The sequence below is a fragment of the Mandrillus leucophaeus genome, unplaced genomic scaffold (genome assembly GCF_000951045.1).
Source record: "Mandrillus leucophaeus isolate KB7577 unplaced genomic scaffold, Mleu.le_1.0 Scaffold157, whole genome shotgun sequence".
In the NCBI taxonomy this organism is placed as follows: domain Eukaryota; kingdom Metazoa; phylum Chordata; class Mammalia; order Primates; family Cercopithecidae; genus Mandrillus; species Mandrillus leucophaeus.
In genome coordinates, this window is record NW_012101554.1 from 5,072,648 (window position 1) to 5,099,464 (window position 26,817).

The 26,817-nt window shown below is 48.8% G+C and overlaps 1 protein-coding gene across 2 annotated transcripts in view; it reads right to left on the bottom strand.

Moving 5' to 3' along the window:
- Nucleotides 1-3,832: 3,832 nt before the first annotated feature.
- The window catches only part of SSH1 (slingshot protein phosphatase 1), a 72,281-nt gene continuing 49,296 nt past the window's right edge, over nt 3,833-26,817 (bottom strand). Inside the window, exons 9-14 of one of the 2 annotated variants that reach the window (XM_011975581.1) lie at nt 26,407-26,535; nt 23,628-23,674; nt 22,093-22,239; nt 20,314-20,514; nt 13,583-14,129; nt 3,833-10,357 (exon numbers count right to left, since the gene is read on the bottom strand). In XM_011975581.1, coding sequence (XP_011830971.1) covers nt 9,098-10,357; nt 13,583-14,129; nt 20,314-20,514; nt 22,093-22,239; nt 23,628-23,674; nt 26,407-26,535 — 2,331 coding nt within the window. In that variant the 3' untranslated portion in view covers nt 3,833-9,097. Of the gene's footprint in view, nt 10,358-13,223; nt 14,130-20,313; nt 20,515-22,092; nt 22,240-23,627; nt 23,675-26,406; nt 26,536-26,817 lie in introns of those variants that run through there. The other variant, XM_011975582.1, reaches the window with a different exon arrangement.

The following is a 26,817-nucleotide window of genomic DNA, read 5'->3' on the forward strand; positions in this document are numbered from 1 at the left end:
CAGGAGATCCATCCACCTCAGCCACTCAAGTAGCTGGGACCACTGGCACACCACCATGCCTGGCTAATTTTTGTAGTTTTTGTAAAGATGGGGTTTCATCATGTTACCCGGGCTGGTCTTGAACTCCTGGGCTCAAGCAATCTGCCTGCCTTGGCCTTTCAAAGTGTTGGGATAACAGCCATGAGCCACTGTGCCCAGTCAAATTTGTCTTTTAGAGTCGGATGCTGGAGCATCCTCTCCTAGGCTGGGAGGTTGCTAATGTAAATGCCAACACACTTTATTTGCTGAAGCGGTTTACAAAAAAAGGAATTTCGGGCTGAAAATGGACTCTTAACAAGGTACTTCAGGATACACAATTTCCATTTAAAGGCAAAATATGGTGAGTATGATCTATGGAAGAGAAACACACCTTGTGTCACTCCAATAGCCTTTGGAGCAAGAAGTGGATTCCATTTCCCAGGGGCTGGGGGCTTCGTCTCCAACTCACCTGCTTTCTTGCTGAAACCACAAGGAGATGAAGATGCATCTTCGTCTGGCTTCTTTCTACTTCTGGGGTGGGAGAGACAGCTCTGGGAAGGGTTTCAGATGCGGAGGGAGCAGTTCCCATCTGGCTTCATCAATTTTTGGATGTACCTGTAGGCAAATGACTTCCACTCTGTAGGCCCGTTTTTCCATAAACTGAGGATAATGCCAACAAGGCAGTAAATAGAAGGATCCCAAGGTAGTCCAAAGAGTCCAAGAAAGTTAGAAGGAAAAGGACTCTCCTCTGCCTCTTTTTTTTTGAGATGGAGTCTCACTCTGGTTACCCAGGCTGGAGTGCAGTGGTGCGATCTTGGCTCACAGCAACCTCCAACTCCCGGGTTCAAGCGATTCTCCTGCCTCAGCCTCCCGGGGAGCTGGGATTACAGGTGCCCGCCATCACGCCCGGCTAATTTTTGTATTTTTAGTTGAGATGGCGTTTCACCATGTGAGCCAGGCTGGTCTTGAGCTTCTGACCTCAAGTGATCCACCCGCCTCGGCCTCCCAGAGTGCTGGGATTACAGGCGTGAGCCACCGTGCCCGACCCTCTCACCTCTTTTGAGATATGCATCACAGACCGCAATGCCCAGTTTGGAGGATTCCGGGGGTTTCCTTACGTAAAGCACATAGAAGGAATGTGATAAACATAACCTGGTTTTAGGCGGCAAGGATGCGTGGGTGGGTGGTGTTTCCTGGGTGGGGCTCACTTTGTGTGCTATCAGTGGAGCTCTCCTTTAGAAAGGGCTTCTTTACCACAAAGTGAATCCCCCTAAGTTCCGAGTCATCCTCCGTGCTGCCTTTGGAGCCTCTCCCAAACATCTTGCCAAGAGAGGCCTCCCCAGGCATAAACACAAACAAGCATGCGGATCCTCCCCAGCAAAACCACCTCCACTGTGGGTGTGATCTGGGGTCACACCCAACTGGGAGATGGTTACTCTGAGGAGGAAATCAGGGGAAAAGCAGTCAATTACAGGAATATTGTCCTAGGGCCCTGAAGAAATAAGTATCGGATGAGTTTTATGAACACATACATTGTTAGGGTGGTGTGGGTATTGTCTCCAAAAAGCATGTGTGCGATGTGATTGTAACTAGCAAAGCGTGAGCCCACTCAGTTGCATCACATTCTTATTTTCATGGTTTCTAAACTTGGCCATCAGAATTCCCAGGGAATCTCAGAAACATACAGATTGCTGGGGTCCATTCCACCCCATTCATGGCTGGAACCCAAAGAGAATTTGTTAGCTATCTTCAACCTTGCCAGGGAACAGTGTCTTGAACCATGACCCTCAGTGATTTGTTTTGAAAACATTTTACAGAGAGGGCTAAATTATAGCTTGGTAACACTATTAGAAGCATTCTGCGGCTGGGCACGGTGGCTCACGCCTGTAATCCCAGCACTTTGGGAGGCCAGGGCGGGTGGATTACCTGAGGTCAGGAGTTTGAGAACAGCCCGACCAACATGGAGAAACCCTCTCTCTCCTAAAAATACAAAATTAGCCAGGCGTGGTGGCACATGCCTGTAGTCCCAGTCACTCGGGAAACTGAGGCAGGAGAATCGCTTGAACCCAGGAGGCGGAGGTTGTGGTGAGCCGAGATCACGTCACTGCACTCCAGTCTGGGCAACAAGAGCTAAACTCCACCTCAAAAGAAAAAAAAAAAAAAAGAAGCATCCCGCTAAACTTTTAATATTCAATAAGCAATTCTTAATGAAAATTTGGCACCCCATATAGATTCACCTAGAAGGGGCTGGGCACAGTGGCTCATGCCTATAATCTCAACACTTTGGGAGGCTGAGGCAGGAGGATCATCAGAAACCAGGAGTTCAAGATCAGCCTGGACAACATAGTGAGACCCCATCTCTTAAATAAATAAATAAATGAATACATACATACATACATACATTTAGCTGGGTGCAGCAGTGTGTGGCTCTGGTCCAAGCTACTTGGGAGGCTGAAGCAGGCTTGCTTGAGCCCAGATCAACACTTCAGTGAGCCACGACTGCCATTGCACTCCAGCCTGGTGACAGAGGGGGACCCTGTCTCAAAAAAAGAAAGACTTACCTAGCAGGACTAAATGTGCTAATTAGCATGTGAGTAATCTGGTCCCCTTGACAACTGTAATTCTTTTGGTAAAGTAATAAACTTACATTCTGGTTTATTCATCAGTCGTTTGAGTCCAGTTGAGAAAGCAAGTCCAGATGAACTGAACAAAATACTTCCTGGCTCTGCAGGCACTGGAATTTAGGGGTCACACCCAGGTACTTGCGGCAGTCAGTGCTCACCAAATACATGTGCCCCATACATTTCCCAGTCTCCCTGGCTGTTGCGTTCGGACCCTGTGACTGGGCCTCGCCCACTGGAAAGCGAGTAGAAATGATGTATTGCATCCAGACAGAGGAGACTGAGTGAATGCGAGTCCTCCTTGGCTACACAGTTGAAAGCAAAGAACTCTAAGGTGGCAGAATTTTAAGATGGAAGTTGAGGTGGCTCACACCTGTAATCCCAGCACTTTGGGAGGCCAACGTGGGAGGATCACTTGAAGACAGGAGTTAAAGACCAGTCTGGAGAGCAAAGTGAGACTTCATCTCTATAATACATTTTAAAAATTAGCGGGGCAAGGTGGTGCACACCTGTAGCCCCAGCTACTGGGGAGGTTGAGGTGGGAGGATCGCTTGAGGTGGGAGGATTGCATTAGCCCAGGAAGTCAAGGCTGCAGTGAGCTATGATGGCACCACTGAACGCCAGCCTGAGTAACAGAGCAAACTCAGTCTCAAAAAAAAAAAAAAAAAAAAGGAAGCACCTCTGCTTCCTGAGTGTCCAAGGGAGGAGAGCCACCAAAAGCTGCCTGGTGTGCAGTGGCCTGGAACATGAGCATGTACCTTGGAAATCAGCAGTACTCAGCCTCCAGAGTCCTCCTCTCCCAACAGGGCTGGGGGGAGCAGGTTAGATGTTCTCTAGTGCATACCTCTGGCTTTACTTTTTCTACTTGTATGGGAAGAGAACCCACCCAAAGTCCAAACCCTTTCCTGGTGGATAACTTTTTTTTTTTGGTACACAAAGGACCACCCACAAGTGGGCCTGCTCTTGCTTACTGACAAAACTAGAAAGAAAACAGACTAGTCCTGGGAGGAGCTAACATTTCTTCCCGTGCCCCTTTCTTTGGTATAACTTGTCCAGGTTTTCTAGCAAATAACTTAGCACATAATAGATGCTCAATAAAGACTGTCCATGTCAATGACGACGATGATGATGTATCAGACTGTCTTGGCAAGGGTTGAGGAAGCAGTTTCCTTTTTTATAAACTCAGTCATCAGGAATTTATAAAGAAAAAGTTTATTTTCATCACAAGAAGCACACACACTATATACAATACACACCAACAGAAGTAAAAAAAAAGTGCATTCTGCATCTTCTACTGCAAATTCACAGTACAAAAGATACTGCCTTTAAATATATTATTAAAAAAACAAGAAAAACAATATAATAAAAATAATCATCAATATCGTAACGCAATTCACGGGAACCCACTGGCAGCTTCTGGAAAACCAAACAACTCCTGGTGTGGAGCTCCTGATTGGGGGAGGGACGGGGATTGGTCTGTACCTACATTTTGTTGCAAAAGAGCTCAGGACACTAACAGAGAGGAAAACAAGGGTGGCCTAGGTGGTAATAAAATGTCTATGAAAGAAAAGTATGATTGTGTGACTGGGGAATGGGCAGGTGCTAGAGTCTGGTGCAGAGGCCGCCTGGCCTGCATTACCCCACAGCTGGATAGCAGACCAAGCTACGTTCTTTCATTGGCTCCTATGGGACGCAGTGTCGGCCAATGCCTGCCTGGCCTGCAGGAACTACCAGTGTTGTTTCTAGCAAGGCTCCTTGGAATAGATAGGAACACAACGTAAAACTGCATAGCAGAATAAACACGTATGGAGTAGGACAAGCTCACATCCCAATACCGACCACTACTGACAAGATCAAGTATCCAATCACAACAGATGAGAGTTGAACAGTTTTGCATAAATACATAGTATTTGTAAACTATTATTAAGGCACTCAATTGTAAAACAATAATTACAGTGTAGGAAAAGAGGGAGGAAGCAGCTATCTTCTCATGCAGCAAGGCCGACAGGAAGGACAGTGGAGGACTGGTGATCTGCTTATCGGGACTCCTGTCTGAGACAGTGACTGAAGCCAGGGCCCCAGCACCTATGGCCAAACAAGAAGATGGCAGTCTCTCCAGAACCACCCAGGGCGGCTCTGGTCACAGTTTCATTCCAGATCATTAAGGTGATTTGCTCTGTGGCTCAGGTGACGTAATGTGTCTGGATGCACATGATCATTTGACTTGGTTTCTATACTCAAATATACAGATGCAGAGTGAACTCACACACACAGGCATTCCATTGCAGAGCAGACGATGACAAAACAAGTGGCTGGGGACAGGGGTCATTCAACGACCTTCGTTTGGCCTGCAGTGTCTGCAGGAATCTGGGTAGTGGGACCAAGATGAGTGAGCCTGCTCCGTGCTAGCCAGGTGTCACCAAGTTTCTGATCTACCCAGCTCTTGCCAGAGGTGAAGGGGGTCCCCTCGCTGAGTTGGTGTTTAGAGGAGCCCTGCTAGGTGGCCAGCCAATGAGGAGAGTTTTGGGCACAATGTATTCTGGCACCAACAATTTCCCACCAAGGAAAGGCAACTCCCTCTCCAGATGTCTCAGGCGAGGGGACTTAATAGGATCTTGACTCAATTATGTCGCATGTGTTCCCGCTAGGGAGACAAGGTCCCCAGGAGAGTGGTGGGGAAATTCATCAACTTTCTAAAATGGACTGCAATGAGATAAGAGTGTGTTAGTCCAGGGCCGTGCTGAGGGTCTGTTCTGTTCAAGCTCAGCTCCATACTGCCGCATCCTCTGGACTTCTCCAGGGGAAAGGGCTTTAGATTACCGGAATGCTCTGTAGCTGAAGAGGGCAGGGTGGAGCAGAATGGGCTTGGACAGTACAGCTGTCTGTGTGCACCCGGTGAGCAATCTGTATGCTTAAGCAACAGGGTGCCAAGGAGAAGGGCTTGCCACCCAGCAGAGAGCTATTCAACGGCCCAGAGGTTGGCTGGGGTCCCTGCGCGGAGAGCAAGCAAGCAGGGAATGTGAAGAGAAACAAATTTTGCTCTTAGGAAATACGTGCAACCAGGGACCTTGCTAGAAGACGCGGAAGTGGCCATAAGAAAAAGAAATGGAAATCGTCATTGTCAATTAACCATCCGAGAGCAGCCTGGTCCTCCTCTTCCTGTGACCACTATCCCCCTTATACTTAACAAGACTTAAAGAGAAGACCTTCCTGTACCAATGCAAGGTGAAGATGTAGAAAAGTTCAGTCTAACTTTTGGCATGCCACATGAATTAATGTGAGACAGAAGATAAGATTCAGCTGTTTATACAGAGTATCAAACTGATTTAGAAAATGTTCCTTTTGTCCCAATTCAACAAATGCATTCAATGAAAATGATAGTCATAAAAAATCAGTGACTTGCACAGCACAGACCCCTGCCGCCTCCGCCTGCCTCTTTCCTGTGATACTTATGTTTGGAATTTCCCCCATCAGCTAAGGTTGCATACAAAGCAAGGGCCAAGCTATGGCATATTTTACAGTGCGGACAGTATGAATTTGTCTTTGCCCAGGTGCCCCAAAGCCTGACGGAATGCTCATCTTGTTCATACAGTATTTTATTTTTTTGAGACGGAGTTTCACTCCCAGTTTCACTGCACCCAGGCTGGAGTGCAGTGGCGCGATCTCGGCTCATTGCAACCTTCGCTACCCAGGTTCAAGCAATTCTCCTGCCTCAGCCTCTTAAGTAGCTAGGATTACAGGCACGCGATACCACACCCAGCTAAGTTCTGTATTTTTAGTAGAGACGGGGGTCTCACCATGTTGGCCAGGCTGGTCTAGAACTCCTGACCTCAGATGATCTGCCCGCCTCAGCCTCCCAAAGTGCTGGGATTACAGGCGTGAGCCACCACACTCAGCCGCATCGTACAGCATTTTAAATAGCCACGTGCCATCTGTTTACATGCAACTGATCTGGGTTCCAAAAAAAAAAAATCTTTATCCTTTTCTCCAGGCCAGAGTATTAAGCATCAAGTCAAGAATGCTTCACTTTGCTCTGAGGACGGGACCAGTGCTCTTGTCTGGATATTGACATGCTAGCTGTGCTTCAGAAAATGAATAGGTAAGTTTGCCAGAAGCCAAAGACCAACTTGTATTCTCCTGATTCCACACCCTACCCCCCAACTCTTTAGATAAGAAAAATTATGGCTTTCAAAATTAAAGTTTTCAAAAATATATCATTCTCATACATAGACGTGGTTAAAAAACCAACAAAAGCCTGTCATCACTAAATTTAAAAGGTTATTTTGACACAAAAATTGATCTACCACATGAAATTTGATTTGGCAAAAACATACTGAACTTGGTATTTTTTGAGGCTATGCTTTTGTTGGCTGAGGGAGAGGGGGAACAACCCACAGGGTTTCAGGAATAAGTGGATAATCACCTTTTAAGGTGATTTTAATTGACACTAGTGGGAAAACAGCTTCCTATAAAGTAATGTATGTATTTTTAAAAATCACTCCAAGGAGACAAAGTCCCGGAGAGAGGATTTTTGCAAAAATTCTGCCCACTAGGCGAAATACGGACTCGCCTTGTTCCCGTGGACCCGGCCTGGGGTGCTTTCTACAACAGCTTTGGGGAGCACGGTTCTGACCAATGTAAGATGATGGCTCACTTACCCACTTTCAGAATCAGCTGGCCCTTGAAGGCTTTCTGGTTTCACTGAGTCAATCTGGCAGACCCAGCTGAGGGCAAGATGGAATTGTGGAAGAGCTTCAGACAACTGTGTTCCCCTGCCTTCTCCCGCGTACGCACCTACTCCATCCTGCACAGGTGAGGCTAGTGCGGGGCTGGAAAAGCTTGTGGTCGGGAGGAGGGAAGGATCTGGCCGTAGGTGTCAGAGAGGCAGAGGGCTTCAAATTGACCCAGTTTCTTCCTACAGGGCCATGGGCAGCCCTGTGTGGCAAATCAAACCAGGTAAAGGGCCTGACCGTAAGTATCTCAGGCTTTGTGGGCCACGTGAATTCTGTCACATATTCTTTGCTTTTTTTCACAACTCCTTAAAAAGGTAAAAGCCATTGCTAGAGCCAGGGAGGTTGATGCTGCAGCGAGCCATGATTGTACTACAGTACTCCAGCCTGGGAGACAGAGCCAGGCCCTGTCTCAAAGAAAGGAAAAAGGAAAAACCATGCCTAGCTCACGGGGCCACATGCCACAGCTTGCTGACCCCTGAATTCAACCTTTCTGCCCTTCGACAAGCTGCCTCGCCCTCTTGAAATGTTTTGACATCCAGCTTGCTGACACCTTTGATTCAAGCCTGGTGCAGCGGGACTAGCTGAGCTCACCTGAGTCTTAAAGGGGCCGCCCACAGAGCCAGGCAGCGACTACAGATCCCTCTTTTACTCCATCACCACTGCTGGGAAGAGCTGGAGGGAAACAGGAAGCAGTAATCTCACTGCAGGAAGGGGCAACCGTAAACATCCGGGAAGCGTCCCGACAGTCCCGTTCCTTTCGGGGAAGCTGCTGAAATCTCCTTTCCCTTCCCTAGATGGGCCCTAGTGGACCTGAGCAATCTGGGCTCCCAGCAGGACGATGTGTCTCAGAACCACCACCTGAGCCAGACACTTGAGCAATTTCAAACCTAAACACAACCATGTGGTTCAGCAGCAGAGGCTCAACAATGTGGGTGGGTCATTCCCCTCCAGATTTAAACTTCAGCATTAGCGACAACTCAGTACAACCCATATATTTTCCCCCACCAGACCCCTGTGCTTGTCAAACACGTAACAACACAACCAGGACAGACAGCCTGCACCGCCCTTTGGGCACAGAGTCAGCTCAACAACAGCGTGGGGCCACCCATCTGATGACTTTACCCAGCAGCGCTTGGGGCTGTCAGGTTAAAAGTCTTGACACGTCTGGGGTCCCAACTGAAAAACAAAATGAAAAGTTTTTTTTGGAAAAACGCTTTCAGACAGAGCATTATTCCCTGGAACAAGTCTTGGTCATTCTTGTGTTTTAAAAATAAAAAGCACAGCGAGAACAGAGGTAGGACTTAACGTTGCCATCGAGAGTTTTCTGCGAGGTCCAGAATGAGCTAGAACGTGTGCGGCGGTGAGGCTGCCACCACCAGGACTCTTCTTTTGCAGGCTGCGAAGGGAACAGTCTGGACGTGTGCGCCTATGTGTGCACGTTCTTCCTAAAACACGGTTCTTCTTGAAGACACGGTGGGAGCGGAGTTTTGTGTCTCCTGGCCGGCGGCTCCTGGTTCTTCCAGACCACACGACTGATAGCTCTCCTTTTTGTGCTGCACGTTGGTTAGTTTCTTCTCCTCTCTATGGCAAGAGTAGGGGAAAAGTTAGGATGACTTCAATCGTTTAAGGGAAATCAAGATGTAAGGGGTCGATCAAAATCCACAGTGAAAGTGAGGGAGGGATCATATGAAAATATCCGCCCGGCCTGACGCAGCAAAAGGCGGGTCAACTTTTGCTCATCCACGAAGGGCTCTTTAAGTTTTCTGGGGTGGGTTTCCCTGATGATTTGGAGGTTGCTGCTGGGTCCCTCGGGGTTGCCTGGGGCTCATGCAAGAAGGAAGATTCGCTCAACGTGGCGTCCTGGGAGTCAGCGCCGGTGGAGGGGTCAGCCTCACTGGACAGGTCTTCCGTGGAGAAGTTGAGACTCCCGAGCTTGGCAAGGGAGTGTGAGCGCTTCAGTGGAGAAGAGACAGTGAGGCCTGCCAGCCGGAGCCGGGTCTCAATCTCCTGCGTCCGCTGCTTCACCAGCCCAGGCTTCCCACGGACGCTGTGGATGCTATCGCTGCTGGAGCTCCGGGTCAGGTTGGAGCTCATGGAAGAGGAGGTGGGGGTGTAGCAGATGGTCTTCAGAAAGTCTTTTGAGAAACTACTGGTGTGGTCCAGGCGGTAGAGGAAAGGAGGGGGGCTCTTCAGTGAGCCTCCTTCCAATGAAGCGGGGGCGGCCTCTGATTTCTCATCACTCCCAGCCTGGCCAGGCATAACCAGGGGGCCCAGCTCGTGGAGCGCGGCTAGATCCTGGCTCTCCTCGGGGATGCTGGCCTCCAGCCTGCCGGCAGGGCCGTCCCTGGAGGGAGGTGCTGGGTCTGTACTAGGCACGCTCTTCAGCCGCTCCAGTTCTTTGGTGTGCTTGCGGACCAAGCCCGCCTTCTGCAGCTGAATGATGGACTCCTGGTGCTGCATCAGGTAGCTGTTGGTTGTCGGCTTCTCAGATTCGTTACTGAACAGAAGCCTCAGGTCCTTGGCTGGCTTTGTATCTTTCTTGGGTGGCGATTCTTCCTTTGTGACCACTTCTGTGCTGGGAGGGTTCTTATCACAGTGAGAATTCTTCAAAAGGAGGGACTTTGGCAGGACTTTTGGGGTCTCTCTGGAAGGTTCCAAAAGGCTGGTTGGTGGTTCTAGGACAGCTCCAGCCCCAGGGCCACTGGTGTCTGGCCTCCTGGAGCCTGCTGGTGGTAGGAACGGGGGAGGTTCAGTTGGGCCGCAGGCTGGCTTCTCCGCAACACGGGACCTGTTGGCCATGTGGGCCACGGGGGAGGACGTGATGTGGGGCAGGAAGGCTGGCTGGGTGCAGATGGCGGGAGCACTGGGGTCCTCACATCGCTCCCTGGAGGCCTCAGGAGCCCCACCAGCTGTAGGGTACACGCAGTCGGCACAGGATTTATAGGAAGGCTTCACTTTGTTAAGGATCCCAAATATAGCATCATGCTACAAGGAAGGGACAAGAACATGGTGAGATGGGGCAGTCATGAGCAAAGACCGAAAACATGAGGGTGGGCAGGGAAAGGCGTGCGAGGCAGGGCTGGGGGCCAGGCCTGGAGGAGCAGCTCTCATTTCACTTAGTACCGACAGCCAGACCTCCCGGAGCCCACTTGATTGTGGATAACCACCGTGCCTGGCCTGAGGTGGGTTTTATACGCCAACAGAAAACAAGTTTAGGCCAGGCGCGGTGGCTCACGCCTGTAACCCAGCACTCCGGGAGGCCGAGGCAGGCGGATCACGAAGACGGGAGAGCAAGACCACCTGGCTAACATGGTGAAACCCCGTCTCTACTAAAATTACAAAAAATTAGCTGGGCGTGGTGGCGGGTGCCTGTAGTCCCAGCTACTTGGGAGGCTGAGGCAGGAGAATGGTGTGAACCCAGGAGGCAGAGCTTGCAGTGAGCCGAGTACGCGCCACTGCACTCCAGCCTGGGTGACAGAACAAGACTCCATTTCAAAAAAAAAACACAAAAGTTTACATTGTTTCCTAAGGAAAATCCCCTGCCTTCTGGTCAGTGAGGATCTAAGTGAACGTCACACATGCCTCTATGTCCCCATCCTTCACTTCACTTCCTCACAGGCCAGTTGATAGGTACCCAGTGGTCCTGGGAATGGACTAGAAAGCTGTGTGAAGAGTCCCAGGGGAGAGAGGGACAAGTTCAGAGTCTCCACGGGGGGAAGGCTGCCCAGAGGAACTGACACTTCAGCTGAGGCTTCTGGGACAAGCAGGTGTTGACCAGCCAGAGACAGCAGCATGCAGGCCCAGAGGCAAAGCGGGAGGAAGGAGAAGGGCACCCCGCACCCCATCCCACCTGCACAGGACTGTAGGCTGGAGGGTAGGACAAGGCAGGGGGCAACAGGGCTCTGTCTCTCTCTTTCAAATAGATAGAGATAGGGCCCTACTATGTTGCCCAGGTTGGTCTCGAACTCCTGGGCTCAAGTGATCCTTCTGCCTCGGCCTCCCAAAGTGCTAGGATTATAGGCATGAGCCAGCACAACCCACCAGCTCTGTCTTTCAACACCTCCTGATGTCCTTGCCCCATCCTCGGAGCCACTGTGATCCCAGGCTCCCAGCTTCCCCTCTCATCCCACCAGCCTGCCTACAGACCACAGTCAGAGGGGGCTCATCACCCGCCTGCTTAAAGCCCCCGCCATGGCTTCCGGGTTTTTTTTTTTTTTTTTTTTTTAAATGGAGTTTCACTCTTGTTGCCAAGGGTGGAGTGCCAATTGTGTGATCTCAGCTCACTGCAACCTCTGCCTCCCGGGTTCAAGCGATTCTCCTGTCTCAGCCTCCTGAGTAGTTGGAATTACAGGCATGCACCCCCATGTCCAGCTAATTTTGTATTTTTAGTAGAGACGGGGTTCCACCATGTTGGTCAGGCTGCTCTCGAACTCCTGACCTCAGATGACCTCAGATGATCTGCCCACCTTGGCCTCCCAAAGTGCTGGGATTATAGGCGTGAGCCACCATGCCTGGCCCAGGGTTTTATCTCATCTGTCTTTATGGGTATTTGCTTTGTAGGGAAGTGAGGGAAATCCATAATTAGTATTTGATTTGGAACATTTTATGGAGGTCGACAGATGCAACTGCCCAGTTTTGTTTGCATTATAACATGCTGTTAATAATAAACTGGCTGTATACTTGAATGCATCTGTCAGGACCCCAAGTGCCCCAACTTGAGAACCACGGCTGTCCTGTGAGACGGGCAGGTGAAGCCAGAGGGAACGAAGTCAGCGGCAGGGCAAGGGTGGAAGCAGAGACCAGGCTGCACGGCCACCCTTCCCCTGAACCAGCCTTGGCTCCTGCATCACCTCCCCCATGAAGGAGGATAAAGTTTGGCTGGAATTAACGAATTTCTCAGTAAGCACCAGGTTGAAGCTCAAACCTTGTGGCAGATAATCCACTAAAAATGGCAACTCCGAGAGACTAATGGAGTTAAGTATTAGAGTCTAAATTGGAAGGTTGGATACTTGATAATGTAGGGAAATTACTATCTTTTTTTTCTTTTTTTGAGATGGAGTATCACTCTGTCGCCCAGGCTGGAGTGCAGTGGCACGATCTTGGCTCACTGCAACCTCTGCCTCCTGGATTCAAGCAACTCTCGTGCCTCAGCCTCCTGAGTAGCTGGGATCACAGGCATGCACCACCACACCCAGCTAATTTTTGTATTTTTAGTAGAGACAGGGTTTCACCATGTTGGCCAGGATAGTCTCAATCTCCTGACCTCCTGATTCGCTTGCCTTAGCCTCCCAAAGTGCTAGGATTACAGATGTGAGCTACCGCATCTGGCCCTATCAGTTTTTTTAAAGGTGACAATGGTATTGTGGCTATGTTAACATACTGGGGCATTTATGAATAAAATAATGTATCTGAGGCCAAGCGTGGTACTCAAACCTGTAATTCCAGCACTTTGGGAGGCCAAGGTGGGCAGATGGCTTGAGGTCAGGCTGGGCAACAGTGAGACCTCATCTCTACAAAAAAATAGAAAAAATTAACCGGGTGTGGTAGCATGTGCCTGTGGTCCCAGCTACTCAGGAGGTGGAGGTGGGAGGATCACTTGGGCCTGGTAGGTGAAGGCTGCACTGAACCATGATCATGCCACTGTATTCCAGCATGGGCAACAGAGTGAGAACTTGTCTACAGTATGTATCTATCTGTATCTATAGTATATAGTATATACCTATAATATATTTATTTTTAGATATAGGTATCTATATCTACATCTGGGATTGGCTCCAGAATCGTCCAGGGTGTGGGGAAGTGGGTAGGCGTGAGATGAAAAAGCATAGTCACGTATCGATAAAGGCTGAAGTTGGCTGATAAATTATATGTTCTAATTTTACATATGCAAAAAAATTGAGCTGGAAGCCCCGCCCAGGGTATGGATAAGGTATATGGGTGAAGATGGCGTGCAGAGATATGCATTATTCTTAAGAGATTCCCAATTCGCTATATAAGGTACGCATTACGTACCCACAGGCAGAATCACCGTCTGAAAGAACCCTCAGGTCCCTGGAGATGGGAGCTGGGGGCCCAGCAGAGGCAATAGAAAAAAATCAGCTGGGTGTGGTGGCGCGTGCCTGTAGTCCCTGCTACAGAGGCTGCGGTAGGCCAATCAGAGTGGGATGGAAGGGACGAGGTGTGCCACCCTGCAGGCCGGGCCCTGCCTACCTCCGTGCCGTCGGGACAGCTCCTCTTGCTGTTGTTGTTGTTTAGGTTCTCCGAGTTGAGCAGGTTTTGATCAAGTTGGGTTGGAAGCCGCCCCCAACTCCCTGCTCCCAGGCCCTCCTCCCTGTCCATCTCCTCCACCTGCGGCAAGGAGCCACTCCGGCCTTTGGGACTCCCAAACTCTAGTTTCTTCTTCACATCCTTCTCACAGAGTCCGGACCCCTGCTGGGGCTGTCTGGCTGGCCTGTGCACCTCTGCAGGTAGAGCAGCTTCCTCCAACAGAGCCTCCCTCTCCGGATCCTGCAGGTGGACCAAGCTGCCAGTTTCATCCTCGGGGGAAGGCAGAAGCGGGTCTGAGAGTCTCCGGAAACAGCAGGGGAGGGGGGGCCCTAAGCCAGGCTGGGTGGCATCATCCAAGCAGGGCAGCTGGCTTTCCAGGGTGCCATCTGGGGTCTCTGGCAAGAAGTTGCCGGGTCCCGCAGGGTCATCCACAGGCTGCTGGAGGTTGCTGTCTGTCTGCTGACGCCACAGCTTGTTGTGCCGCTGTTTGCTGCGGGGAGAGAGGATGGAGGAAGGTGAGGGGAGGAGGATGGTGCCTAGGGGTGCTGGGAAGAGTGTGCGGTGAGCCAGTGAGGGGCTGCCTAAGGTCGGGGCGCCAGGGACGATCCATGGCTCATTCAGGTAAAGCCTCTCTCTATTTATTTGTTCCCAAGAAACACAAGGATGAGAAACAACACTGGGATCTTAAGTTGTCCAGGCTCGCACAGGAAGCCTGATGTGACTTTCTGCCCCGATGACAACGGGGAAGGAACGCGGGGGCGTCTAGACTTCAATCTGTGTATCTGTGTTTAGTGCTGCCTCATTTTACGAACTTCGTCACGTCAGTTACACTCCATCTCTCATTTCTCTGTCAAATAAGAATAACAACGCTCTCCTACCTATATTGTAGGAATATGAAGAGAATCAAAGCAGAGTATGTACAGATCTATACACGATCATACAACTATACACACGCATAATGCACTGGAACACATTTGGGAAGATCTCGGGAAACTACAAAGTATTTGTGTAGGTCAGTTTTTAAACAATTTCTTCTACTATGATGACATTGTTTTTATAATCCTTTTTTTTTTGAGATGAGGGTCTCACTCTGTGGCCCAGGCAGGAGTGCAGTGGTGTGATTATGGCTCACTACAGCCTCAAACTCCTGGGCTCAAGCGATCCTCCCGCTTCACCCTCCCAAGTAGCTGGGGCTACAGGCATGTGACACTATCCTTGGCTAATTAAAAAAAATTTTTTTTTTTTGTAGAGACAGGGTCCTGCTGTGTTACCCAGGCTGGTCTTGTACTCCTGGTCTCAAGCGATCCTCCCTCAGCCTCCCAAAGTGTTGGGATTACAGGTGTGAGCCACTGCACCAAGCCCTATAATAAAAATGTAAGGCATAAAAAAAGAAGTTTACAGTGAAATAAGGTAACTAAGTCACCCTTAAGGACCTTAAAGTAATACCAATACAGGCTTGCAAGGGTTAAAAAGAGAGAGGTAAATGTAAGAGCACACTGTGAGAGCGCCATTCACCCTCTCTGCTCAGTGTGCACATTCCAGCCAGCAGCTATTCAAGGACACCGCCAAGCTGCTGTGAACCCAGCCTGGAGTGCCCAGCTTAGGCTGCAAAGGGCACTGAGTGCCTGGCAGGCTGGGGGAGAGGACAGTGAGATGCTCACTCTTCCTCCTCCTCCTCCTCCTCTGGGCCTTGCCTGGGGATCTGTCCAGCCCTTCTGACAGTGAAGGAGTCCACAGTTGGCCGGCGCTGTTCTTTGGACCCTGTTTAACCCTGCCAGGGCACTCCTGCATTCCCAAACTTGGCCAAGAAGCTGGTGGACTTCGCCTGTGGCTTCCTTCCAACACCGGCCTGATATCACCCAGGGAGGTCCGCTTCTCATACAGACTGACTAGAAAGGGAACCGGGAGAAAGTGACGCCCAGGCTCTGGGCTTCCGACCTTAGAGCCTGGGGTACTGGAATCAAAGTGAGGACCTCCCCACCACCCCGTGTGGGCAACAGAACCGCAGCGCTTTTTGCACACAGCACCCTGACTCAGGCCGAGTAAGGGGCCGTGGTGTACCTCTCCCTCCTGCTGCCCACTGGCTGTGTGATGGGGGACAGGTCAGCCTCTCAGTGTCAGCTCATTATCCCTGCCCTGATCCTCGTAAAAGGGGGATAACCTGTACAGAACTTTTTAGGGTGGGAGTTCAGAGACTTTAAAATACGCTACATTTATTATTTACCACAAGCCAGATCTGGAAGTATCTGTAAAGGTAAACTTGTTTAGCACTGCAAAAGGAAAATAAATCTTGGGACCCTAAACTCACTAAGCCAAAGGGAAAAGTCAAGCTGGGAAGTGGGTCACACAAATCTGCCTCCCATTTTGGTTCCTAAATAAGATGGCTACGAAGATGAAAAGCTACACACCTCCCTCATATCTTGCCCACAAGGAAATTCCTTGCTGTCCCCAAGATCTTTACCCTAAAGCTTTTCTGTTAAAATTCACCATGGCAATGTAAATTGACCACTGTCTTCACAGGTGGGAGGGTGGGTGGGAAGGAAGACAGAGGACAGGACTCAAAGTCATCGCTCTACCCGCCTGACACAAATGCGTATCTGATTGTCTCCTCTGCCCTATTGTCTATGTTATGCAAAAACGCAGATTCACAGAGCCAGACGAAGGCATGCGGGACTCTCTTCCCCCTATCCCGCCTCACATGAAAATTGTGTATTTCTCAGTATCCCACCCTTTCCCCTTAAAATTTGAAGCCCTCAAAATTATCTTCGGAGAAAGGCACAGACCTGTCTCCTGGGTGCTCATCCTTAACACTGGCCAATAAACCTCCCGAAATGATTGAGACTTGCCTGGGTCATTTTGCTTGATTGACAGACAGCACTTATGCAAACTTCACAGCAGCCCTATTGGGTGGGTATTCTTTAAAAACAATTTTTGAGGTGAAGTCTCACTCTGTCACCCAGGCTGGGGTGCAGTGGGACAATCTTGGAACCTCTGCCTCCCGGGTTCAAGCGATCCTCGTGCCTCAGCCTTCTGAGTAGCTGAGATTACAGGCACGCGCCACCACACCTGGCTAATTTTTTTTTGTATTTTTAGAAGAGATGGGGTTTCACTATGTTGGCCAGGCTGGTCTCAAACTCCTGACCTCAGGTGATTCGCCTGCACTGGCCTCCCAAAGTGCTGGGATTACAGCGACTGACCCTCAAATTTTTTTTTATGGCTAAAATACATATAACATAAAATGTGGGCCACGTGTGGTGGCCCAGCACTTTGGAAGGCCAAGGTGGAAGGATTGATTGAGCCCAGGAGTTTGAGACCAGCCTGGGCAACATAGTAAAACCTTGTCTTTACAGAAAATATGCAAAAAACTAGCCGGCTATTGTGCGCACCTGTAGTCCCAGCTGCTTGCGGGGCTGAGGTGGGAGAATCATTTGAACCTGGGAGGTTGAGGTGTCATGATCATACCCTGCACTCCAGCCTGGGTGACCGAGTGAGACCCTGTCTCAAAAAAATAAATAAATGAAACAAAATTTGCCATCCTGACCACTTTTTATTTATATATTTTTAAAATTTTTATTTATGTATTTATTTTTGAGAAAAGGCCTCACTCTGTTGCTCAGGCTGGAGTGCACTGATGCGATCACGGCTCACTGGGGTCTTGAACTCCTGGCCTCCCAGGTTCAAGCCATTCTCCCGCCTCAGCCTTCCAAGTAGCTGGGATTACAGGTGCATGCCACCACACCCAGCTAATTTTTGTATTTTTAGTAGAGATGGGGTTTAACCTTGTTGGCCAGACTGGTCTTGAATTCCTGACCTCAAGTGATCCACCCGCCTCAGCCTCTCAAAGTGCTGGGAGTACAGGCATGACCCACCACACCCGGCCTCATCTTGACCACTTTTAAGTGTACATTAAATACATTCATAATGTTGTGCAACCATCACCACCATCCAGGCAGCCTCCAGACTACAGTCTCCAGAACACTCTGTCTCTGGCAAAGCTGAAATTCAGTACCCAACGAATAATAACTCCTCATTCCCTTCTTCCTCCCTGACAACCACCATTCTACCCTCTGTCTCTATGACTTTGACTAAGTAGCTCATATGCATGGAAACATACAGTAGTTCTCTTTTTGTGATTGGCTTATTTCACTTAGCACAATGTCATGAAGGCTCATGCCTGTTGTAGCCTGTCAGACTTTCCTTCCTTCTTAAGGCTGTGTAATGCCCCACTGTATGAATATGTCACATTTTGTTTGTTCATCATCCATCAATGAACACTTGGCTTGCTTCCGCTTTTTGGCTATTGTGGATAATGTTGCTATAAGCACTAATGTACAAATATCTCCGAGACACTGCTTTCAATTGTTTTGGATATATTTCCACAAGTGAAATTGCTGGATGATATAATAATTCTATTCCTTTTTTTTTTTTTCCTTAGACAAAGTTTCACTCTTGTTGCCCAGGCTGGAATGCAACAGGCGCGGGGCTCACTGCAACCTCTGCCTCCCGGGTTCAAAGCGATTCTTCTGCCTCAGCCTCCTGAGTAGCTGGGATTACAGGTGCGCGCCACCATACCCAGTTAATTTTGTATTTTTAGAAGAGATGGGGTTTCTCCCTGTTGGTCAGGCTGGTCTTGAACTCCCGAACTCAGGTGATCCACCTGCCTGGGCCTCCCAAAGTGCTGGGATTACAGGTGTGAGCCACCGTGCCTGGCCCCTAATTTTCTGAAGAACAACCATAGTGTTTTCCACAGCACCTGTACCATTAACACCCACATTAAGGTGAGCATTCATTGTTTTTTGTTTTGTTTTGTTTTCTTTTTCAGACAGGGTCTGGTTCTGTCACCCAGGCTGGAGTGCAATGGCACAATCTCGGCTCACTGCAAGCTCTGCCCCCTGGGCTCAAGCAATCCTCTTACCTCAGCATCCCAAGCAGCTAGGACCACTGGTGCACGCCACCACACCTGGCTATTTCTTTTTGTACTTTTGGTAGAGACAGGGACTCAGCATGTTGCCAATGACAGCAATAGGAGGCAGAGAAATTCTAGGCAGACAGGGGCGGGTCCCTGGCAAAACCCCACCTTCAAGCCGAAAAGCCTGAAACCTGTGTCCCAGAGTAAGAACACTCATCCCGGTGTGCCTGCTCTTTCCCGACTGGCTCCTTCTGAATAATGTCTTTTTACCAATTGAATGTTGCCTTTTCCAAAACTACCTAGAGCCCACTCTGCCCCCATCCTGTGCCTATAAAGACCACAGACTCAACTGGCAGAGAGAAGCAGCAGCTGGACATCAGGAAGAAGTGCCTGGACGTCGGAGAGAGGCAGCTTGATTTCAGAAGATGGAGGCTGGATGAGGCAGAGAGGTGGCTTGACCTCAGGGGAGAGCAACCTTCCCTTCCCATCCCTTTTCCGGCTCCCCTCTCTGCTGAGGGCTGCTTTCATCACTCAATACAATTCTCCACATTCACCATTCTTCAGTTCGCCCATGTGACCTCGTTCCTCTTGGGCACCAGACAAGAATTCAGGACACACCAGGTGTGAGTACTCAAAAATGCTGTCACACTGGCCCTTTGCCCTTGCTGGCAGAAGGCAGCTGCCTCACACGATGCAGCAAAGGGCCCACTGAGCTGGTAACACACTGCTATCTGCGGACGGCGGAGCGAAAGGATATTATACCACACTCTGAGACCTTGGGGTCACAGGCACTCACACCCGGACGCTGCTGTGGGGCCTGCACAGAGTTCACCCTTGCCAGTGCCAAAGAGGCCAGTTCCTCCACTCACTCACTCACTCCAGTTCTTGCACTAGTTCGCTCGTACGGTCCCTCCCATGAGGGGTTGAGTGGGGCGGGCTGAGTAAATGAGGCACCCCTGTAAGAAGTCCCACAAAGGGGTCAAGAATATATACTGCATCGGCTGGTCTTGAACTCCTGAGCTCAGGCGATCCACCTGCCTTGGCCTCCCAAAGTGCTGGGATTACAGGCGTGAGCCACCACCCCTGACTCAGTGTTTTAAGAAGCATTTTTGTTTAAGAGATGGGGTCTCGCTCTGTCATGCAGGGTGGAGTGCAGTAGCACGATCACAGTTCGCTGCAGCCTCGAACTCTTGGGCTCAAGCAATCCTCCCATCTCAGTTTCCTGGCAGCTCGGACTGCGAGTGCCTGTCACCAGGCCCGGCTAAGGTGGGCATTAATTCTTAACTCAGAAGAGGGAACTGAGGCTCGGGAAGACTGATGAACTTGCCCTGACTTGCCCTGCTCATCAGTGGTGGAACCTGGTTGCTGTGCCTCTCCAAGTCCTTGGCTTTTCCTGCAGCAAAGCCGGTGCACAGGGCTTGGCACAAAGCAGATGCCCAGGAAGCGGGATGCGCACGTGCCTACGCCACACACATGAGGCCAGGCCTTGGCTTAGAACCTAGGCACCGTTCCCTCCGGCAGCAAAACCAGCTTTATGTGTGTGCCAAGAAAATCAAAACAGATCCCTCCTGGAAACCACTCATCAAAGCCCAAACAATAGTTGTTTTTCTCAAACTGGCTCCCCCTGAGAGGCAGGATTTTGGCTGCGGAAGCGGCTGCCGGGCCGAATGGGAGCACGCTCTGCTGCCGACAGAGGCCTGGCTGGCTTGGCCACACGGCCGCTCCAGCTCCGCCTGCCAACCCTTCTCTCCAGGCAGGCACCTACCTTGCGTCCAAGATGCCTTCATACTCAGACAGCTGCCTCATAAAGCCTGCGTTGGGACGCGTGATGCTGCGCTTCTGCTTCACGTAGTTATATGCTTTTTCCAGAGGCCAGCCGAATTCCTTCATTGCATAGGCTATGACTGTGGAAGCTGAGCGACTCACGCCCATTTTGCAATGCACCAGGCACTTGGAATGGTTCCTCCTGCAGGGGTGGAAGCAGTTAGGGAGGAGGGATGGGGGAGAAGCAGTGGAGAACGAGTTAAAAAGCTCCAACGACTTCATTTTCTCAGGTTTTACCTGAATCATTTTTTTAAACCCTGTAGTTATCTACCGCTGAAATCCTCCTACATCTTAATGTTTACGGAGCAGATGTCCACACACCCTCTAAAGGAAATACCACCACTGCAGAATCAATTAGCACACAATGGGATATCAAAAGAAATCTGTTCTGGCCTGGCCATGTTTTGTTTGCAGGGAGAGCTTCAACATTTGGCTGCCTTCAAGGACCAAGTGAGAATCTTCTCACATGGCTGGGATGGGCAAGGGGACCCTGGGATGAGAGTGGGCAGCTAACAGGATTTTTGCAAGAGCTCCTCAGCTGCTACAGCAGATGGAGACAGTGAATGAGTTACTGCAGAAAAATGGGGTCAGCAAACTGAAAGCTGCAAGGCCCTGGGAAGAGCGAGATGCTCTTCAGAGAGGAGGGCCAGGGAGCAGGAGTGAGGGCAGCCGCAGAGGAAAGCCAGGAGTGGGAGACGGGGCTGGCCCGTTATTTGTAAGGAGGCAGTGCCGGCCCAGGCCTGGCTGATTTACCAGATATGGCCCGGGGGACAGTGTTTCTTTAAGTATCACTTGCTCAAGATTGGGAGGGAGCGCCAGGCCGGTAAGGGCAGCACCTGCGAAACTTTATTTGTACAGAAGGCAGACCCAGCAGGTGGGAGCCGGCTCTGGTTTCCTATACCCCAAGCTTGAAATTCTCCTGCAGATCTCAGTGGGTTTTTTTCCTCCTAACTGCTGGTCTGAAGTCTCCGTCAAGGGAGTCTTGAATATGTCTCCTGGGAATACAAGGGAACTAAGATTTGGTTAAGGACACATCATGTGGCTTTGACCCAGAGGGAGACAAAGCAGAAGAGGGTGATTGTCTGGACAGCATCTCAAAGGGTTCTCTTTTTCTGTTCTTGACTTCAGTAAGGCAGAGCTGTTTCGCAGGGGAATAAAATGAGCATCAGAGATAGGTGAAACCAGTGACGGGCTCAGGGGCAGTGGGGCTGGCCATGACCTCCGATGTGCTGTCCTGTTCCATGTGACAGTAACTCAGGGAGGGAAGATGGGCCATATTCTTAGGGAGACAGTCCCAAAGCAGCTCTAAGCTGCATCTATGCATGTTGTCCTCTAGCCCGCCTTTGGCTCAGTTACTTCCTAGGGGTGGGGTCCCTGAGTGTCCATTTGGTATCTGGGGCTTGGCTGGAATCAGAGCTGATGATGACAACTGGGGTCAAGTGTCACAATCAAAGACAGGTGGGAGAGCCTAAGCTCAATAGGGACTCTACCTGGAGAGAAGCAACCACCTTTCTCCTTTGGTGCTTGGCGTCCTGCGACTAATAAAAGCAGAGGTCCATCCCACATCAAGTCCCCTCCCACCAGCCGACTCCTGTGTCTGGAGTCCTGTTAGTTCCCCCCTCCCACCAGCCAACTCCTGCGTCTGCAGTCCCATTTGTTCCCACTCTCCCAGCCTCCGCAGGTCCGTTTCATCCTCAGCCCCGCCTCTCTGCCCACTTACTTCGCTTTGTTTATAAAATGATACGCTTCGTTCCAGTGGGCAAGGAGGTCTGTGGTCTCTTCGTCGTAGACTCGGATGTTATGATATGCAAATAAGCCAGGAAAAAAATTATCTATTTCTCTGGTAACATTTAAAATGTAATCAACCCTGCAATGAGAAAAAAATAAGAAACATATTTGGAGAATCAGAATGAGAAACAACGAAAAGCAAGGTAATAAAAAACTGGCAGAGAAAAGAAAAGGAAACACGCATTAACCAAGGGTCATATGTTCGTGGTGGGACTTTGGTTTTTCCTTAATAGCTACGTTTTTTTGTATTTTCTAAATGCCCTCTCGATGGTGAGAATGTTGTTATATTTATACTAAGAAACCAAATTATTTTAAAGACCTTATAAAAAGAAAGCTCAGTTTAAAGCATTCTGGAAAATTAAATATATGTATTACTTAAATTTATAACTATTCATAACTATTATGAATATACAGAGGCTTAAAAAAAAATCCCAGTGTCTTCACTCTTAAAGAGCTAAAAAGCAGACTATATCCATCCATTACCTATATCCTTGGGAATTGCCTTAAATCTTTTTTTGAAAAAAGGCAAGACAGATAATTAAGTATTTGACAGGGTCTGCTAACCCAGGTTCTGTAGTTATCTAAACTTAATCAATACTTTTACTTCTGGGAGAAAATAATGTCAGGAGTTAGAAAACATCTCAAATAGGTTTCATAATATTTAGACATGCTTAAAAAAATACCTACGAAAATCATTAATTTATTCCCAGCAAGACGAAAGCACAAAAGGGTATGGCCTTACGTTTTAAGAGTACTTTCTGTTGAAATAATGCATCTTAACCGGTAGTTCTAAAGATGTATTTTAAGGTTTGTTTAGTCTTGATTTTTAAATGTGGTAATTCTAGAATGTCATTATGTCAGGCCCACAGAACGGTGATTTTGTGACTGTGTTTAAAAAAAAAAAGTCCAGACATCTGTTCTTGAAGGTCTAGATTGAAACATTTTTCCTCCTTGCTGAGTGTTTGTCAGACTACGACAGGAATGTGCTTCTGGCCAACACTGAGCGTGAAGTTGCAAGATTCCCACCAGGCCCCAAAGCATAAGCTCAGATAGAGCCCAGAGAGGCCCAGGGATCAGAGCTGCTGACTAACGAAACAGCCAGCAGACCTCTGCATCCACACTAGGGTTTGCAGCAACTGTGCGGGGCAGGGAGGCCAGGGGGGAGGCAGCACAGGGCCTAATCAATATCCAGGCAGTCCTACAGCAATTAAGAGTGTAATTTTAAGTTTTCCTCAACCCACACAATCATGAGAGACTTCAGCACAATCTAAACTCCATGAATTATTCAGGGCGTGGTGTTTGGAAGCACATCTGTTTAGCTATGCACATCAACCCCTGGCAGCCACTTCAGAGACCAGGGTGCAGGCAGTTACAGGCAGGCAGCCCCAAGGTCTGCCCCTCCATGGCAGAGTGGAGGGTTTCTAAGCTGCCTGGAAGGACAGGGAAAGACAAGGGGAGGAGACTCACCCTGAGCCCTGCAGTTCCTCCAGATTGGATGCATTCCATTCAGAGCCCTGGGAGACAGATCACACAAGCTCCTGTGAGTGTCACATGTCAGCCTCAGAGCTGCTCAGGGGATGCACGGTTTGCCCTAGCTCTGGCAGTGAGGTCTTACTTCATGGCCCCTTGGCCTCAGAGAACAGAGAGAACCAGCGGCTGATATTCAAGGAGGTTCCTGAGTGAGTACTCACAGCATGGGAGGAAGGGAGAAAGGGAGGGAGGGACAGAGGGAGGGAAGGGTCCCGGTCCTCACTGGCCCCTTGGCCTTAGGGAAACACCAAGTCCAAGAAAACCTGCTCTCCGTCTCCCAACTTCCTTTCCTAAGAGTCCAGTGGGGTCCTGTAAGCAGAAGCGATGACCTGCGACCTCCCACCCAGGGAAGGGCATGTTCACAAGCCACTAATTAAAGCAGGAACCGTTCTACCTTCTGGGAAGTATTTTGGCAATACTGAAAAAGTTCCCACCCTCTGACCCAATAATTCCACTTACAAAAAGCTATCCTGAGGAAATAATCAGAATTCACACAGTGATTTAGGTAGGCGGATATTTATAATTATTTGTAATAAACCAGTGGAAACCACCCAAACGTCCAATGGGAAAAAATGAGTAAAATAAATGAGGCTGGATCTTCATGATGGAGTCTTTAAAACAAATAAATTTTGCAGAATATTTAATGACACAGGCAAATACCATGTAAGGAAAAAAAATTGAAAAAGAGAGGATGATACTGGACTATATAAACATAAACAGTATGATCCTTTCCTTCTCTGTTTCTTTTTAAAGAAGCTACATATGCATTTAAAAAACCCCCCAAAAAACCGAAGATGGGAAAATAAATATGCCAAAATGTTAACAGGGACTACTTCTAGATTTGTGAGATTGGGAATGCTTTTTTCTTCTTTAGATTTATTTCTATTTGCAGACTTTCTGCAACATGTTTTAATTTAGTACTTTTAAAAGTACTAAATTTTTGTACTTTTCATCATTAGTATTGTTGAAAAACCTTCCATTCCCAAGCATTCAAAGGACATGGAACGGCGGAAAAAAAAAAAAGATAAGAAAAAATGATCACTTTCCTCTTAGGAAATGCGAACAACATAGTGTCATAAAGAGCAAAAGAATCCACCTTTGTCTTCCTTGCAACTTCCTTTCCCAAGTTCCCAAGAGGGCAGACCCCTCAGGACCAGGGGTGGCAGGGCCCTAAGCAAGCTGGCAATGTGCGACACTAGTTGAATTTTCATATTTGAGGGTGAGGCCCAAACATAAAAATTCCTTTAGTATCTCTCATGGAAAAAGTGACATAAAGCACCGAACCACACCAAAAAAATAACGCGAGCGCCACTGAAGCTGTGAGCATCCTCTTGCTGTGACTGCCACCTAGTGGAGAAAGACAGGACAGAGGTGCCTTCTGTTCCCTTCTGACCAGGGAAATCAAGAGACTTCCAGAGAGATCAGTGCCCACAACTGCCCACGGCTTTCAAATCCACACATGTACATACATCTTAATCAATAACTATGAAATCTATATAGATTTGTACACAGAAATATATTAAAAATACACATATCTATATATCTACATAGATATCATGACATACACATAACTTAATTACTTCCTACAGAAAACAAAATTTACTAAAATTTACTAGCACTAAATTTACTTCCTTAGCTTTCCCAGGAAGCGCTTTCTCCTCTAACAATGGTTACCATTTATAAGCACCTACAGAAACTGCACTCGGTGCTTTAAATATGTATTTTTTGTTTTATTTTATTAAAAAAACCTAGTTTTTAGAGACAAGGTCTCACTGTGTTGCCCAGGCTGGCATTGAACTCCTAGGCTAAAGCTATCCTCCCGCCTCAGCCTCCTGAGCAGCTGGGACTACAGGCATAAGCCTCTGTGCCCAGTTTGTATTTTATTTAATCCTCATAGTCATCCCTTGGGGTATAGGATGAAGAAAAAAAAGAGGGAAAGTGACTTCTTCCAAGCCATATAGCTGTTGAGGCTGAGGAGTGGGAACCCGGGCCCTGGTGGGCCTTGATCTTCATTACACCACCAGGCCTCTCTAATTTTAGTAACGTGCCTTCCTCTATAGCCTCTCTGACTTTGAAAACCTGCCAGTTGCCTTCTATGGAGATTTACAGCATTAAGATAATCTGAGCTAGCCGCGGAGGTGCACAGAAATCAGTACAACCCACCCAGAGCTACAGGACCAGGGTGAAGGCTTCCAGCGGCCCTGGAGCCGGGCATGGAAAAGCTGTCTGGACAAGCTCGGCGGGAGCTCCGTGTCAGCCGTGTGATCTCTCCTCCCTGTTGTTTCTCATGTCTCACGTCTCAGGATGCCTAGGCATAATTCTGGGGTTTGGTGAGGATGCTTCCTTTAGTAACTGGGGCTTTTTTAGCCCACAAACCACTTGGAAGTAACGGATGGGGCCTATGTGTTAGTGACCGAAGAAGACAAAGGGTTTGAGGGAGTCTGAAACACATGCCAGCTGACTAGGCCAAAGAGCCCCCAAACAACTCCCCGCAGCTCAGCCGGGAGCCACGCCTCAAACAGCTGGCTCAAGCGCACATCAGCAGGCTGCAGGCCGGAGAAGGCGCCAAAGAGGGGCGCTCCTGCCAGCCAGGATGGAGGCTCCGGCAACTTAAGTTTTTTGCCTGCTTTTTCTCCTGGACTTGCTGCAAACTCCAAACAACCAGGGTGTGATTTATGTCCCCTAAACCAGATACTGCCAGGGCCATGCCTCTTACGAGATAAAGATGATCAAAGATAAGGGAGGGCTTGTCCATCTGTCCCAAGATAAGTAGCATCTCGTTGTCTATGAATTCCTTGAATTCCTTCAAGTTACAATTCATCTGTTTCTCTAATTCATTACGGATCTGTGGAGTAGAAAATATTAGGAAAAGTGATTTGTTAAAGAAAACAACTGTCCGCCTCAAAAGAATTAAAGTTACAATACAAACTGTGGCTATTTCCAAAAATGGTAGTTTTTTTCTCTTTCAGGGTAATACATTTAGACACACGCAACATACGTGCGTGGGTGGCAGGAATGCAGGTTACTCAGCTTAGAAGTAAACTCAACTGGGTTAAGTTTATTATTTCAAATAAGGAATTTGATTTCCATGAGATCTCTTCTACCAAGTTTAAAGTGCCTTTACTTT